General features: G+C 54.3%; 1 protein-coding gene across 1 annotated transcript in view; it reads right to left on the reverse strand.

Moving 5' to 3' along the window:
- Nucleotides 1-17,029, reverse strand: part of LOC147107209 (uncharacterized) — a 151,881-nt gene that overhangs the window by 5,334 nt on the left and 129,518 nt on the right. The window contains exons 13-15 of the mRNA XM_086008405.1: nucleotides 16,060-16,298; nucleotides 9,297-9,463; nucleotides 7,713-7,798 (exon numbers count right to left, since the gene is read on the reverse strand). Coding sequence (XP_085864531.1) covers nucleotides 7,713-7,798; nucleotides 9,297-9,463; nucleotides 16,060-16,298 — 492 coding nt within the window. The remainder of the gene's footprint in view (nucleotides 1-7,712; nucleotides 7,799-9,296; nucleotides 9,464-16,059; nucleotides 16,299-17,029) is intronic.

Consider the following 17,029-nt stretch of genomic DNA (forward strand, 5'->3'; position numbering starts at 1 on the left):
GAGCTGAGGAGGAGGGAAAGGGAGAGTGAGGGAGAGTGAGGGAGAGTGAGAGTGAGGGAGAGTGAGAGTGAGGGAGAGTGAGGGAGAGTGAGGGAGAGGGAGAGTGAGGGAGAGGGAGAGTGAGGGAGAGGGAGAGTGAGGGAGAGGGAGAGTGAGGGAGAGTGAGGGAGAGTGAGAGAGGGAGTGTGAGGGAGAGTGAGGGAGAGGGAGAGTGAGGGAGAGTGAGAGTGAGTGAGGGAGAGTGAGGGAGAGCGAGGGAGGGAGAGTGAGGGAGAGGGAGAGAGAGGGAGGGAGAGGGAGAGGAGGGAGAGGGAGGGAGAGGGAGAGTGAGGAGAGGGAGGGAGAGTGAGGGAGGAGAGGGAGGGAGAGGGAGAGGGAGGGAGGAGAGGGAGAGTGAGGGAAAGTGAGGGAGGGAGAGGGGAGAGTGAGGGAGGAGAGAGTGAGGGAGAGTGAGAGTGAGTGAGGGAGAGCGAGGGAGAGGGAGGGAGAGTGAGGGAGAGTGAGAGAGAGGGAGAGTGAGGGAGAGGGAGAGTGAGGGAGAGGGAGAGGGAGGGAGAGTGAGGAGAGTGAGGGAGGGAGAGGGAGAGGAGGGAGGGAGAGGGAGAGTGAGGGAAAGTGAGGGAGGGAGAGGGAGAGTGAGGGAGGGAGAGAGTGAGGGAGAGTGAGAGTGAGTGAGGGAGAGCGAGGGAGAGGGAGGGAGAGTGAGGGAGAGAGAGGGAGAGTGAGGGAGAGGGAGAGTGAGGGAGAGGGAGAGTGAGGGAGAGTGAGGGAGAGGGAGGGAGAGGGAGAGTGAGGGAGAGTGAGGGAGAGGGAGGGAGAGGGAGAGTGAGGGAGAGTGAGGGAGAGTGAGGGAGAGTGAGGGAGAGTGAGCGAGAGGGAGGGAGAGGGAGAGGGAGGGAGGAGAGGGAGGGAGAGGGAGAGTGAGGGAGGGAGAGGGAGAGTGAGGGAGGGAGAGAGTGAGGGAGAGTGAGAGTGAGTGAGGAGAGCGAGGGAGAGGGAGGGAGAGTGAGGGAGAGTGAGAGTGAGGGAGAGAGAGAGGGAGAGAGAGGGAGAGAGAGGGAGAGTGAGGGAGAGGGAGGGAGAGTGAGGGAGAGTGAGAGTGAGGGAGAGTGAGAGTGAGAGTGAGAGTGAGAGTGAGGGAGAGGGAGGGAGAGTGAGGGAGAGTGAGGGAGAGGGAGGGAGGGAGAGGGAGCGGAGGGAGAGTGAGGGAGGGAGAGGGAGAGCGAGGAGAGTGAGGGAGAGAGAGGGAGAGGGAGAGTGAGGGAGGGAGAGGGAGGGGGAGGGAGAGGGAGGGAGAGAGAGGGAGAGCGAGGGAGAGCGAGGGAGGGAGAGTGAGGGAGAGTGAGAGAGTGAGGGAGGGAGAGAGTGAGGGAGGGAGAGAGTGAGGGAGGGAGAGGGAGAGTGAGGGAGGGAGAGAGTGAGGGAGAGGGAGAGTGAGGGAGAGTGAGAGTGAGTGAGGGAGAGCGAGGGAGAGCGAGGGAGGGAGAGGGAGAGTGAGGGAGAGTGAGGGAGAGAGAGGGAGAGGGAGAGTGAGGGAGGAGAGGGGAGGGAGGGGAGTGAGGGAGAGAGAGGGAGAGGAGGGAGGGAGAGAGAGGGAGAGCGAGGGAGAGTGAGTGAGTGAGTGAGGGAGAGCGAGGGGAGAGGGAGGGAAGGGAGGGAGAGGGAGAGTGAGGGAGGAGAGGGAGAGTGAGGGAGGGAGAGGGAGAGTGAGGGAGAGGGAAAGTGAGGGAGAGTGAGAGTGAGGGGAGAGGGAGAGTGAGGGAGAGGGAGAGTGAGGGAGAGTGAGGGAGAGGGGAGTGAGAGTGAGGGAGAGGGAGAGTGAGGGAGAGGAGAGTGAGGGAGAGGGAGGGAGAGGGAGGGAGAGTGAGGGAGAGGGAGAGGGGGGAGAGGGAGGGAGAGGGAGAGGGAGTGTGAGGGAGAGGGAGAGTGAGGGAGAGTGAGAGTGAGTGAGGGAGAGCGAGGGAGAGCGAGGGAGGGAGTGTGAGGGAGAGTGAGGAGTGTGAGAGTGAGGGAGAGGGGAGTGAGGGAGAGTGAGGGAGGGAGAGGGAGAGTGAGGGAGAGGGAGAGGAGGGAGAGTGAGGGGTGAGAGGGAGAGTGAGGGAGAGGGAGAGTGAGGGAGAGCGAGGGAGGGAGAGTGAGGGAGAGAGAGGGAGAGTGAGAGAGAGGGAGAAGGAGGGAGAGGGAGAGGGAGGGAGAGGGAGAGGGAGGGAGAGTGAGGGAGAGGGAGAGGGAGAGGGAGGGAGAGGGAGGGAGAGTGAGGGAGAGGGAGAGTGAGGGAGAGTGAGGGAGAGGGAGAGTGAGGGAGAGTGAGAGTGAGTGAGGGAGAGCGAGGGAGAGCGAGGGAGGGAGAGTGAGGGAGAGTGAGGGAGAGTGAGAGTGAGGGAGAGGGAGAGTGAGGGAGAGTGAGGGAGGGAGAGGGAGAGTGAGGGAGAGGGAGAGTGAGGGAGAGTGAGGGAAGAGGGAGAGTGAGGGAGAGGGAGAGTGAGGGAGAGTGAGGGAGAGCGAGGGAGGGAGAGTGAGGGAGAGTGAGGGAGAGTGAGAGAGAGGGAGAAGGAGGGAGAGGGAGGGAGAGGGAGAGTGAGGGAGAGGGAGGGAGAGTGAGGGAGGGAGAGGGAGAGTGAGGGAGGGAGAGGGAGAGTGAGGGAGTGAGACTGTGGGAGAGGGAGAGTGAGGGAGAGTGAGGGAGAGTGAGAGTGAGGTGAGGAGTGAGGGAGGAGTGAGGGAGTGAGAGGGAGAGTGAGGGAGTGAGACTGAGGGAGAGGGAGAGTGAGGGAGAGTGAGGGAGAGTGAGGGAGAAGGAGGGAGAGGGAGGGGGAGAGTGAGGGAGAGTGAGGGAGAGAGGGAGGGAGAGGGAGGGAGAGTGAGGGAGGGAGAGGGAGAGTGAGGGAAGGAGAGAGTGAGGGAGAGTGAGGGAGAGTGAGGGAGAGTGAGAGTGAGTGAGGGAGGGAGAGGGAGAGTGAGGGAGAGAGAGGGAGAGGAGAGTGAGGGAGAGTGAGGGAGGGAGAGGGAGGGAGAGGGAGAGTGAGGGAGTGTGAGGGAGAGAGAGGGAGAGTGAGGGAGAGTGAGGGAGAGCGAGGGAGAGCGAGGAGGGAGAGTGAGGGAGAGGGAGAGTGAGGGAGAGTGAGAGTGAGTGAGGGAGAGCGAGGAGGAGAGGGAGGGAGAGGGAGAGTGAGGGAGGGAGAGCGAGAGTGAGGGAGGGAGAGGGAGAGTGAGGGAGAGTGAGTGTGAGGGAGAGGGAGAGTGAGGGAGAGTGAGGGAGGGAGAGGGAGAGTGAGGGAGAGGGAGGAGAGTGAGGGAGAGGGAAAGTGAGGGAGAGGGAGAGTGAGGGAGAGTGAGAGAGGGAGTGTGAGGGAGAGTGAGGGAGAGGGAGAGTGAGGAGAGTGAGAGTGAGTGAGGAGAGTGAGGGAGAGCGAGGGAGAGTGAGGGAGGGAGAGTGAGGGAGAGAGAGAGAGGGAGAGAGAGGGAGAGGGAGAGGGAGGGAGAGGGAGGGAGGGAGAGGGAGAGGGAGGGAGGGAGAGGGAGAGTGAGGGAAAGTGAGGGAGAGAGAGGGAGAGTGAGGGAGGGAGAGAGTGAGGGAGGTGAGAGTGAGTGAGGGAGAGCGAGGGAGAGGGAGGGAGAGGGAGGGAGAGTGAGAGTGAGGGATGAGTGAGAGAAGGAGAGTGTGGAGAGGGAGAGTGAGGGAGAGGGAGGGAGGGAGAGGGAGAGTGAGGGAGAGGGAGGGAGAGGGAGAGTGAGGGAGAGTGAGCGAGAGTGAGGGAGGGAGAGGGAGAGGGAGGGAGGGAGAGGGAGGGAGAGGGAGAGTGAGGGAGAGTGAGGGAGGGAGAGAGTGAGGGAGAGTGAGAGTGAGTGAGGGAGAGCGAGGAGAGGGAGGGAGAGTGAGGGAGAGTGAGAGTGAGGGAGAGAGAGAGGGAGAGAGAGGGAGAGAGAGGGAGAGAGAGGGAGAGTGAGGGAGAGTGAGAGTGAGAGTGAGGGAGAGGGAGGGAGAGTGAGGGAGAGTGAGGAGAGTGAGGGAGAGGGAGGGAGGGAGAGGGAGCGGGGAGGGAGAGTGAGGGAGGGAGAGGGAGAGCGAGGGAGAGGGGGGGATAGGGAGAGTGAGGGAGAGAGAGCGAGGGAGGGAGAGGGAGAGCGAGGGAGAGGGAGAGTGAGGGAGGGAGAGCGAGGGAGAGAGAAGGAGAGTGAGGTTGAGGAGAGTGAGGGAGAGGGAGGGAGAGGAGGGAGAGGGAGGGAGATGGAGCGAGAGTGAGCGTGAGGGAGAGTGAGGTTGAGGGAGAGGGAGGGAGAGGGAGATGGAGGGATAGGGAGAGTGAGGGAGAGGAGAGTGAGGGAGGGAGAGGGAGAGCGAGGGAGAGTGAGGGAGAGGGAGAGTGAGGGAGGGAGAGGGAGAGCGAGGGAGAGTGAGGTTGAGGGAGAGTGAGGGAGAGGGAGGGAGATGGAGAGCGAGGGAGAGAGTGAGGGAGAGTGAGGAGGGGAGGAGTGTGAGGGAGTGTGAGGGAGAGTGAGAGAGAGGGAGGGAGAGGGAGGTTGAGGGAGAGTGAGGGAGAGTGAGAGTGAGTGAGGGAGGGAGAGCGAGGGAGAGCGAGGGAGGGAGAGTGAGGGAGAGTGAGGGAGAGTGAGGAGAGGGAGAGTGAGGAGAGGGAGAGTGAGGGAGAGGGAGAGTGAGGGAGAGTGAGGGAGAGCGATGGAGGGAGAGTGAGGGAGAGTGAGGGAGAGTGAGGGAGAGGGAGAGAGAGGGAGAAGGAGGGAGTGGGAGGGAGGGAGAGGGAGGGAGAGGGAGAGTGAGGAGAGTGAGGGGGAGGGAGAGTGAGGGAGAGTGAGAGTGAGGGAGAGTGAGGGAGGGAGAGGAGAGTGAGGGAGTGAGACTGAGGGAGAGGGGAGAGTGAGGGAGAGTGAGGGAGAGTGAGGGAGAGTGAGAGTGAGGGAGAGTGAGGGAGAGTGAGAGTGAGGAGAGTGAGAGTGAGGGAGAGTGAGGGAGGGAGAGGGAGAGTGAGGGAGTGAGACTGAGGGGAGAGGGAGAGTGAGGGAGAGTGAGGGAGAGGGAGGGAGAGTGAGAGAGAGTGAGGGGAGTGAGGTGAGGGAGAGTGAGGGAGAGAGTGAGAGTGAGGGAGAGTGAGGGAGAAGGAGGAGAGGGAGGGGGGGGAGAGTGAGGGAGAGGGAGAGAGGGAGGGAGAGGGAGGGAGGTGAGGGAGAGGGAGAGAGGGAGGGAGAGGGAGGGAGAGTGAGGGAGGGAGAGGGAGAGTGAGGGAAGGAGAGAGTGAGGGAGAGTGAGGGAGTGATGATGTGAGTGAGGGAGAGGAGGGGGAGGGAGAGGGAGAGTGAGGGAGGGAGAGGGAGAGTGAGGGAGAGTGAGGGAGGGAGAGGGAGGGAGAGGGTGAGTGAGGGAGAGAGAGGAGAGGGAGGAGAGTGAGGGAGAGGGAGAGTGAGGAGAGTGAGAGTGAGTGAGGGAGAGCGAGGAGGAGAGGGAGGGAGAGGGAGAGTGAGGGAGGGAGAGCGAGAGTGAGGGAGGGAGAGGGGAGAGTGAGGGAGAGTGAGAGTGAGGGAGAGGGAGATGTGGGAGAGTGAGGGGAGTGAGGGAGATGGGAGAGTGAGGGAGAGGGAGAGTGAGGGAGAGGGAGAGTGAGGGAGAGTGAGGGAGAGTGTGAGGGAGTGTGAGGGAGAGTGAGGGAGAGGGAGAGTGAGGAGGAGAGTGAGTGAGTGAGGGAGGAGAGGAGGGAGAGCGAGGGGAGAGTGAGGAGGGAGAGTGAGGGAGAGGGATGAGAGGGAGGGAGAGGGAGGGAGAGGGAGAGTGAGGGAGAGGGAGGGAGAGTGAGGAGAGTGAGGGAGGGAGAGGGAGAGGGAGGGAGGGAGGGAGAGGAGAGTGAGGGAAGTGAGGGAGAGGGGAGAGTGAGGGAGGGAGAGTGAGGGAGTAGTGAGAGTGAGTGAGGGAGAGCGAGGAGAGGAGGGAGAGAGAGGGAGAGTGAGAGAGAGGGAGAGTGAGGGAGAGGGAGAGTGAGGGAGAGGGAGGGAGGGAGAGGGAGGGAGAGGGAGAGGGAGAGGGAGGGAGAGGGAGAGGGAGAGAGGGAGGAGAGGGAGAGGGAGAGTGAGGGAGTGTGAGCGAGAGTGAGGGATGGAGAGGGAGAGGGAGGGAGGGAGAGGGAGGGAGGGAGGGAGTGTGAGGGAGGAGAGGGATGGGGGGGAGGTGAGGGAGAGTGAGAGTGAGTGAGGAGAGCGAGGGAGAGGGAGGGAGAGTGAGGGAGAGTGAGAGTGAGGGAGAGAGAGAGGGAGAGAGAGGGAGAGAGAGGGAGAGTGAGGGAGAGGGAGGGGAGTGAGGGAGAGTGAGAGTTGAGGGAGAGTGAGAGTGAGGGAGAGTGAGGGAGAGTGAGGGAGAGGGAGGGAGGGAGAGGGAGCGGGAGGGAGAGGGAGAGCGAGGGAGAGGGGGGATAGGGAGAGTGATGGAGAAGAGAGCGAGGGAGGGAGAGGGAGAGTGAGGGAGAGCGAGGGAGAGGGGAGAATGAGGGAGGGAGAGCGAGGGAGAGTGAGGTTGAGGGAGAGGGAGGGAGAGGAAGGGAGAGGGAGGGAATGGAGAGAGAGGTGAGCGTGAGGGAGAGGGAGAGTGAGGTTGAGGGAGAGGGAGGGAGAGGGAGATGAGGGATAGGGAGAGTGAGGGAGAGTGAGGGAGGAGGGAGAGTGAGGGAGGGAGAGGGAGAGCGAGGGAGAGCGAGGGAGAGTGAGGGAGAGGGAGGGTGAGGGAGAGTGAGGGAGGGAGAGTGAGGTTGAGGGAGAGTGAGGTTGAGGAGAGTGAGGGAGAGGGAGGGAGATGGAGAGCGAGGGAGAGAGTGAGGGAGAGTGAGGAGGGAGGAGTGTTGAGGGAGTGAGAGGGAGTGTGAGGGAGAGTGAGAGAGAGGGAGGGAGAGGGAGGTTGAGGGAGAGGGAGAGGGAGAGTGAGGTGGAGGGAGAGGGAGGGAGAGGGAGGGAGAGAGTGAGGGAAGGGAGAGTGAGAGAGGGAGAGGGAGGGAGACGGAGTGAGAGTGAGGGAGCGGGAGGGAGAGGGGAGGAGGGAGGGGTGAATGTAAACCCAGGTCAAGAACGCACATGAATTGAATAAATACTCAAAAAGGAGAAATTTGCAGGGCTGTGGGGAAAGAGCAGGGGGGAGTGGGACTAATTGGAGAGCTCGACCAAAGAGCCGGCACAGGCACGATGGGCCGAATTACCTCCTTCTGTGCTGTAAGATTCTCTGATTCACATTGGGTGGAGGGTGAGGGGCAGGAAATCTGCACTGGTGTTTCTCATCATTTGGCAGTGTTTTGAAGGGTAGAAGAGAAGGGCGATACCCAGACATGTGTTTGAGGCTGCCGGCCGGGGGGGGGAGGGGGTGGGGGTGGGGGGGGAGCGGGGGGCGGGGGGGGGGAGGAGATGGGGGGGCGGGAGAGAGTCCAGGAGCAACACTTGGGGCGGGCAGGCGGGAGGAGAAAAGTGTTCGCCTCCAGACTCACGTCTTCAGGGTGTCCTGTACTTGAGGTGAAGGATCGTTGGGTATACCCACAGCTTGAGGTACAAGCCCGTGCGTGACCTGCTGCACTTTGTGTGTAGTTACTTGTTTTGACCTGTCTTATTGTCAAGTGTTTTTGAGTGGCCAGTTTGTCAGGTGCTGCTGGTTCTCGAGGTGGCTGGTATGTTAACACGGTGCCAGAGTGGCAACCATTACAGGCCGGTTCGTACGTCTGGTGACTTACTGTGAAAGTCAGTCCCTCAGCGTCACTTGATCGTCTGGACATCTGAACTGTTGACTGTGGACAGGAGGAATCGGGAGTAACTAAACCTGGAAATGAGGGACAGATGGAGAATTTAACACCAACTTGGCAAGAAATATCTCATTGTCCATTGGCTTAGCAGGTAAAACACTGGATGTGTTGGCCGGGGCTCAGTGGGCAGTAGACTTGTCTCTTCATCGGGAGGTTCTGGGTTCATAGTCGCACCCCAGAGACTCAAGCACAAGATCCAAGCTGACACTTCCAGTGCCGGTACTGGGGGAGCGCCACACTGTCGCAGGGGCAGTACTGAGGGAGTGCTGCACTGTCGGAGGGGCAGTACTGAGGGAGAGCTGCACTGTCGGAGTGGTAGTACTGAGGGAGTACTGCACTGTCGGAGGGGCAGTACCGAGGGAGCCCCGCAATGTCGGAGGGGCAGTACTGAGGGAGCCCCGCACTGTCGGAGGGGCAGTACTGAGGGAGCCCCGCACTGTCGGAGGGTCAGTACTGAGGGAGTGCTGCACTGTCAGAGGGGCAGTACTGAGGGAGCGCTGCACTGTTGGAGGGGCAGTACTGAGGGAGCTCCGCACTGTCGGAGGGTCAATACTGAGGGAGCTCCGCACTGTCGGAGGGTCAATACTGAGGGAGCACTGCACTGTCAGAGGGGCAGTACTGAGGGAGCCCCGCACTGTCGGAGGGGCAGTACTGAGGGAGCGCTGCACTGTCGGAGGGGCAGTACTGAGGGAGTGCTGCACTGTCGGAGGGGCAGTACTGAGGGAGTGCTGCACTCTAGGAGGGGCAGTACTGAGGGAGTGCTGCACTGTCAGAGGGGCAGTACTGAGGGAGCCCCGCACTGTCGGAGGGGCAGTACTGAGGGAGCGCTGCACTGTCAGAGGGGCAGTACTGTGGGAGCACTGCACTGTCAGAGGGACAGTACTGAGGGAGCACTGCACTGTCGGAGGGGCAATACTGAGGGAGCGCTGCACTGTCGGAGGGGCAGTACTGAGGGAGCGCTGCACTGTCGGAGGGGCAGTACTGAGAGAGCGCTGCACTGTCGGGGGGCAGTACTGAGGGAGCACTGCACTGTCAGAGGGGCAGTACTGAGGGAGTGCTGCACTGTCGGAGGGGCAGTATTGAGCGAGTGCTGCACTGTCAGAGGGGCAGTACTGAGGGAGCGCTGCACTGTCGGAGGGGCAGTATTGAGGGAGTGCTGCACTGTCAGAGGGGCAGTACTGAGGGAGTGCTGCATTGTCAGAGGGGCAGTACTCAGGGAGTTCTGCACTGTCGGAGGGGCACTACTGAGAGAGTGCTGCACTGTTGGAGGGGCAGTACTGAGGGAGCGCTGCACTGTCGGAGGGGCAGTACTGAGGGAGTGCTGCCCTGTCAGAGGGGCAGTACTGAGGGAGTGCTGCACTGTCAGAGGGGCAGTACTCAGGGAGTGCTGCACTGTTGGAGGGGCAGTACTGAGGGAGCGCTGCACTGTCGGAGGGGAAAGGAGGCGAGGATCATGGCAAGAAAAACACACACAAAGGAAACAGAAGGAGTTGGGTACTTGGTGAATAGACATACCTGGTAAGGAATCTGATGGCAGAGATACTAGGCTGGACTGTAGATAGGATCTAATGTCTGTCGCTCCCAAGCTATTGGACCATAAACTGCTCCGTTCTGAGAGGCTGGAGGTGTTGGACTGGGGTCGCACAACCTTTGAGGAAAATAGAGCAGAAATACTTCTCCCCCTAGGGCAAGACATGAGAAGATCGTTATATTAATATTGGTTCATTATTGTTCAGCCCCCTCAGTAGTTTAAAACTGTTTGTTATTTGTTCTGCTGATTGTTTTAGGTCGCAGAGAGTGTGCCCCAGGGTTTCAATGCTGGGCACACTTCAGTTCCTGGTGTGTGTGGATGATTTGCACTTGAATAAAGGGAGCACAATCTGAAAATCTGCTGATAACATAAAAGTAGGAGGTTTGGCAAACAGTGAGGAGTGTGAAATACTTCAGGAAGACATAGACAGGTTAGGGGAAAGGGCAGACAGGTGGCAGATGCAGTTTAATGTGGAGATATGTGAGATAATAGATTTTGGGAAAATAAACAAGGACTGGGAGTCAAAACTAACTGGAAAGACACTGAAGGGTGGGGATGAACAAAGAAAGAGACACCCCAGGATTCAAATACAGAATTCCCCGAAAGTGCGAGTGTAGGGAGATAAAGTTATAAAAAGGTCAATAGTATTTTGGGTTTTATAAATGAGGGCAGAGAGTAGAAGTGTAAAGAATGAATGATAAATTTGTACACAACAATGGTTCGGCACAGTTAGAGACTGGGTGCAGTTTTGTGCCCCATTATAGGAAGGAGATTAAAGTCACAGAGAGCGGAGAGTGTAGATTCACCAGGGGTGGAAACTGGAGCACTGAGGAGAGACTGGAGACACTGGGACTGTTCCCACTGGAGCAGAGGAGAGAAGAGGAGATTTAATAGAGCATTTTAAAATTGCAAAGAGTTTTAATAGAGTGAATAGGGGAAAGAATATTTCCTCTGGCTGGAGAATCAGTGGCGAGGGGCCATCAATTAGAAACTGTCACTGAGAGTGAGGAGAGAGGTTCGGAGAAATGCCTTTACACAGAAGATTATTGGAGGTTGAAATGCTTTACCACAGGGAGTGGGCAAAGACCATTGCATCTTTAAAACGAAAAACTGAATTGATACAAGGCTATGGGGAGAGAGCGGGGCAGTGGGATTAGTATACACAGGAGTACAGCGGATATACGGCACAGAAACAGGCCATTCGGCCCAACCAGTCCATGCCGGCGTTTATGCTCCACTCGAGCCTCCTCCCGTCTTTCCTCATCTAAATCTATCAGCGTAACCCTCTATTCCCTTCTCCCTCATATGCTTGTCTAGCCTCCCCTTAAATATATCTATACTATTCAATTCAAATTGCTTTATTGGCATGACAAGGTACATCTTATGTTGCCAAAGCACCGAAAAAACATTTATGGTTGAACACATAAACGCAGATCTATCCATACAGTGTATAAACAGATATATCCCTGTGTGTATAAATATACACTCATATAATATGCATATAATCTTTTCTTAGGTTTAGTGGTTGTCCCTCTGCTTATGGCAAGCTGTAACATAGTTTGCCGCTAAAGTTACGCAATTTCTCTGTTCCCCTAATAGGTATGGGAGTTTTTGGTCTTCATTCAAATTTTTGAATTCAGGGCATATTTTTATGAATTTTGGGTAGAAATTCCCCCTTATGTCCTGATAGTTTCCACAAGCTGTGAGGAAGTGCATCTCTGTCTCCACCACTCCCTGACTGCAGTGAGAGCATATCCTGTCCTCTCTTGGTAGACAGGTCTGTCTGTGTCTGCCTTTTTCGATGGCGAGGCTATGCTCACTAAGTCTGTACATAGTCAAGGTTTTTCTTAATTTGCTATTTTTTACCGTGGTCAGGTATTCGGCCATGGTGTATTGTCTGTTTAGGGCCAAGTAGCAATCGAGTTTGTTTTGGGTTTTTGTTGTTTCTGTCCAATAAGTCAGATATTTTTCCTTTTGTTTAGTGACAATTGTGTTGGGTCGAATTCTCTGTGCTAGGATGTCACTGTCATGGAGCTGGTTATTATTAGTAGTGTTAGTAGTTACTTCACTGAGTCCCAGGACTAGTTGACTGAGGGGACTCTTCTTTATGATCCTCCCTTGGCATTTCAGGGCTTCGCAATGATAGCAGTGGGGGTTGCTCATTTTTAGGTGTTTCCAAAATTTGATGGCTCTTTTTTGGATATTAATTAGTAGTGGATATTGGCCTAGTTCTGCCCTGCATGCATTGTTTGCGGTTTTCATAGATTCATAGATTCATAGAAACATAGAAGATAGGAGCAGGAGTAGGCCATTCGGCCCCTCGAGCCTGCTCCGCCATTCAATGAGATCATGGCTGATCATTCAATTTCAGTACCCTGTCCCTGCCTTCTCCCCATATCCCTTGATCCCTTTAGCCTCAAGAAATATATCCAACTCTTTCTTGAATATATTTAATGAACTGGCCTCCACCACCCTCTGTGGCAGAGAATTCCACAGGTTCACCACTCTCTGGGTGAAGAAATTCCTCCTCATTTCAGTCCTAAATGGCTTACCCCTTATCCTTAGACTATGACCCCTGGTTCTGGACTCCCCGGCCATCAGAAACATCCTTCCTGCATCTAGTCTGTCCAGACCTGCCAGAATTTTATAGGTTTTGATGAGATCCCCTCTCAATCATCTAAACTCCAGTGAGTATAAGCCCAATCGACACAATCTCTCCTCATACGTCATTCCTGCCATCCCAGGTATCAGCCTGGTGAATCTTCGCTGCACTCCCTCCATGGCAAGAACGTCCTTCCTCAGGTAAGGTGACCAAAACTGCACACAATACTCAAGGTGTGGTCTCACCAAGGCCCTATACAACTGTAGCAAGACATCCTTGTTCCTGTACTCGAACCCTCTTGCTACGAAGGCCAACATACCATTTGCCTTCTTAACCGCCTGTTGCACCTGCATGCTTACCTTCAGCGACTGGTACACAATAACACCCAGGTCTCTTTGCACTTCCCCTTCTCTCAATCTATTGCCATTCAAATAATAATCTGCCTTCCTGTTTTTGCCACCAAAGTGGATAACCTCACATTTATCCACATTATAGTGCATTTGCCATGTTTCTGCCCAATCACCCAACCTGTCCAAATCGTACTGAGTCCAGAGGATACTTTTACAGAATTCTGCATGTAGGATCTCAATTGGGTGTTTGTCCCATTTTGCAAATTCTTGTTGTGTTAGCAGACCCCACACCTCACTGCCATAAAGTGCAATTGGTTCAATTACCGATTTAAACATTTTGAGCCAAATGCCAATTGGGATTTCTATTTGGATTGACTTTTTAATGGCATAGAAAGCCCTTCTTGCTTTCTCTTTCAGTTCATTCACAGCCAGATGAAAATTTCCTGTAGAACTGATTTTTAAGCCTAAGTATGTGTAGTTTGTAGTTTGTTCAATTTTAGTTGTTCCTAGTGTGAAATTTGTTCTGTGTCCCTGATGTCTGGATCTTTGCTGGAACACCAGAACTTTGGTTTTTTGGGGGTTTATTGTTAGGGCCCAGGTCTGACAGAACGACTCTAACAGATCCAGGTTCTGCTGTAGACCCTCCTCAGTTGGTGAGAGCAGAACCAGGTCATCTGCATAGAGGAGCTTATTGGAGGGGACCACCAGCTCTGTGTACCCCTGGGGACAGCCAGTAGGCCCTTCTCCTCTATACCAGGTTTCTTGCAAAAAGATAATGTCCAGATCTTTGATTTCATCTAGGAACTCTGGGGTTCTAATCTTCAGGCCAAGCACAGAGGAGCGCAGACCTTGGATATTCCAGGTTGAGATATACAAGGATTTCATGCTAAGATTGGTCTTTTACTCTGTTAGGTTAAAAAATGATAAATAGTGATATGTGTTTGTCGTGTTTAAATGAGGAAAAAAGAACATTTCAAGTGTCTATAAATGCTGGGAATAATTGCCTGCAACTCTTTCCAACAACTAGTCCTTACGCTTCTTGATCCATAAGGCGGGAGTAGATGCTGCTGAGCATCTGCATTATGTCTCTTAATGGATTGTCTCTGCCTGTAGTATTGCGTCCGTCCTGAGCACCTGGCTGGGGGTGGTCCTGCTCCCCTGTAGGGCAGGAGTGGTGCAGGTCCGACATATTCGCTTCAACCACTCCCTGTGGTAGCGAGTTCCACATTCTCACCACTCTCTGGGTAAAGAAGTTTCTCCTGAATTCCCTATTGGATTTCTTGGTGACTATCTTATATTGATGGCCTCTAGTTATGCTCTTCCCCACAAGTGGAAACACTCTCTCTGTATCCACTCTATCAAAACCTTTCATAATTTTAAAGACCTCTATTAGGTCACCCCTCAGCCTACTTTTTTCAAGAGAAAAGAGACCCAGCCTGTTCATCCTTTCCTGATATGTATACCCTCGCATTTCTGGTATCATCCTTGTAAATCTTCTCTGCGCCCTCTCCAGTGCCTCTATATCCTTTTTATAATATGGCGACCAGAACTGTACGCAGTACTCCAAGTGTGGTCTAACCAAGGTTCGATACAGGTTTAGCATAACTTCCCGACTTTTCAATTCTATCCCTCTAGAAATAAACCCTAGTGCTTGGTTTGCTTTTTTTATGGCCTTGTTAACCTGTGTCACAACTTTTAGTGATTTGTGTATTTGTACTCCGAGATCCCTTTGTTCCTCTACCCCACCCAGACTTGCACCCTCCAAGTTATAAGTGACCTCCCTATTCTTCCTACCAAAATGTAATACCTCACATTTATCTGTGTTGAACTTAATTTGCCAATTATATGCCCATTCTGCAAGTTTATTAATGTCCTCCTGTAATTTGTTGCAGTCCTCCTCAGTATTAACTATCCCCCCAATTTAGTGTCATCTGCAAATTTAGAAATTGTGTTTTTGATTCCAAAGTCTAAATCGTTGATATAAGTTTGGGATTGATACAGGGCTATGGGGAGAGAGCGGGGCAGTGTGATTAGTTTGGGATTGATACAGGGCTAAGGGGAGAGAGTGGGGCAGTGTGATTAGTTTGGGATTGATACAGGGCTACGGGGAGAGAGCGGGGCAGTGGGATTAGTTTGGGATTGATACAGGGCTACGGGGAGAGAGCGGGGCAGTGGGATTAGTTTGGGATTGATACAGGGCTATGGGGAGAGAGCGGGGCAGGGGGATTAGTTTAGGATTGATACAGGGCTAAGGGGAGAGAGTGGGGCAGTGTGATTAGTTTGGGATTGATACAGGGCTAAGGGGAGAGAGCGGGGCAGTGGGATTAGTTTGGGATTGATACAGGGCTATGGGGAGAGAGCGGGGCAGGGGGATTAGTTTGGGATTGATACAGGGCTATGGGGAGAGAGCGGGGCAGGGGGATTAGTTTAGGACTGATACAGGGCTATGGGGAGAGAGCGGGGCAATGGGATTAGTTTGGGATTGATACAGGGCTACGGGGAGAGAGCGGGGCAGTGGGATTAGTTTGGGATTGATACAGGGCTAAGGGGAGAGAGTGGGGCAGTGTGATTAGTTTGGGATTGATACAGGGCTAAGGGGAGAGAGCGGGGCAGTGGGATTAGTTTGGGATTGATACAGGGCTATGGGGAGAGAGCGGGGCAGGGGGATTAGTTTAGGATTGATACAGGGCTAAGGGGAGAGAGTGGGGCAGTGTGATTAGTTTGGGATTGATACAGGGCTAAGGGGAGAGAGCGGGGCAGTGGGATTAGTTTGGGATTGATACAGGGCTACGGGGAGAGAGCGGGGCAGTGGGATTAGTTTGGGATTGATACAGGGCTATGGGGAGAGAGCGGGGCAGGGGGATTAGTTTAGGATTGATACAGGGCTAAGGGGAGAGAGTGGGGCAGTGTGATTAGTTTGGGATTGATACAGGGCTAAGGGGAGAGAGCGGGGCAGTGGGATTAGTTTGGGATTGATACAGGGCTATGGGGAGAGAGCGGGGCAGTGGGATTAGTTTGGGATTGATACAGGGCTATGGGGAGAGAGCGGGGCAGTGGGATTAGTTTGGGATTGATACAGGGATATGGGGAGAGAGTGGGGCAGTGGGATTAGTTTGGGATTGATACAGGGCTATGGGGAGAGAGCGGGGCAGTGGGATTAGTTTGGGATTGATACAGGGCTATGGGGAGAGTGGGGCAGTGGGGTTAGTTTGGGATTGATACAGGGCTATGGGGAGAGTGGGGCAGTGGGATTAGTTTGGGATTGATACAGGGCTATGGGGGGAGAGCGGGCAGTGGGATTAGTTTGGGATTGATACAGAGCTATGGGGATTGACCGGGGCAGTGGGATTAGTTTGGGATTGATACAGGGCAATGGGGAGAGAGCGGGGCAGTGGGATTAGATTGGGATTGGTACAGGGCTATGAGGAGAGAGCGGGGCAGTGGGATTAGTTTGGGATTGATGGGATTAGATTGGGATTGGTACAGGGCTATGAGGAGAGAGCGGGGCAGTGGGATTAGTTTGGGATTGATACAGGGCTATGGGGAGAGAGCGGGGCAGTGGGATTAGTTTGGGATTGATACAGAGCTATGGGGATTGACCGGGGCAGTGGGATTAGTTTTGGATTGTTTTAGCAACCAGCCAGCACAGATAGGATGGGCCGAATGGGCTTTGTGATAGGGGCCATTATATCTCATCTTTCCACAGCATCTAACTGGCTCTTGAATGACCTCTGACCTTTCCCCATTCCAAATACAGCCCAATGAAGCTGCCTTGAGGTAAGCAGGTGCTGTTACTTTTTCTGGACGGGCACAAAGTCTGCCCAGCTGTTTCTCAGAGTATCAGGCTTAATCATTGTTTCAAGACAGGGAGCCCAGCCATCGTCCTTCATGCACAGTCCCGGTGAGGGAAACGCTTGGGATATCTGCTGTTCATTGAGGGGCAGAGGGACCCAATCATCCGAGGCATCATCTTTCTCATCAAAGGAGTTAGCAGCAGCCGAGAATCTGTGCGAGGGGACGTACCAAGCGATCGCCTACAGAGAATCAGATTAGATAGTGATAAGTCGTTAACATTCAACTATGCTTCGGCAGATAAGCCACATGCATGTCACTCACAAACCAGTTATTGTGCTGCATCTGTTCACTACAGGACAGTGTCACATCCTTGGGATAATGGCCCAGTAATTCCGGGCACAACGCGTGAGTACGGACGGGGTACTCACGTGTGTGCCAGGAGGAATTGCCGGTTTTCAGCATGCACAGCGCATGCGCTGAAAACCGGCATTTCCTGTCCTCTGACCCAAGGGGTTAAGAGGCAGAGCGCGTGCGGCTGCACAGGCAGCGCGTGCGCAGTGACATTCCTTTTTTTTTCCAGAGTTGCCCGAGTGTAAAGGCCTCCGGTCTTTACGCGTGGAAAAACCAGACGTAAGTATTTAGTTTTCCAGGTAAGTGGGCTTTTAGTACAATGTAGACATTTTTTTTCCACAGGTTTGTTATTTTTAAAGAATTTACAGTAAGGTAAGTTTAGTTTTAGACCCTATTTTTAAAAAATTTATTTTTTTCAAAAAATTGATTAATTGTTTAAAACATTTTAAAAAACTTATTTATAGTTAATATAATCAGTGGGATGTCTTTTAAAATTTTATTTAAAGTTAAAGTAGTGTTTTGGCAGCCCATACTTTTCATGAGTTTGACAGCTCTTACTGTCAAACTCATGAATGAGTTTCCCCTCCCCTGATTGTCTGCACAGTGCTCACCTGATCCC

This window comes from Somniosus microcephalus, chromosome 15, assembly GCF_052327205.1.
Source record: "Somniosus microcephalus isolate GS21.2 chromosome 15, FLI_Smic_1.0, whole genome shotgun sequence".
NCBI classification, from domain to species: Eukaryota; Metazoa; Chordata; class Chondrichthyes; order Squaliformes; family Somniosidae; genus Somniosus; species Somniosus microcephalus.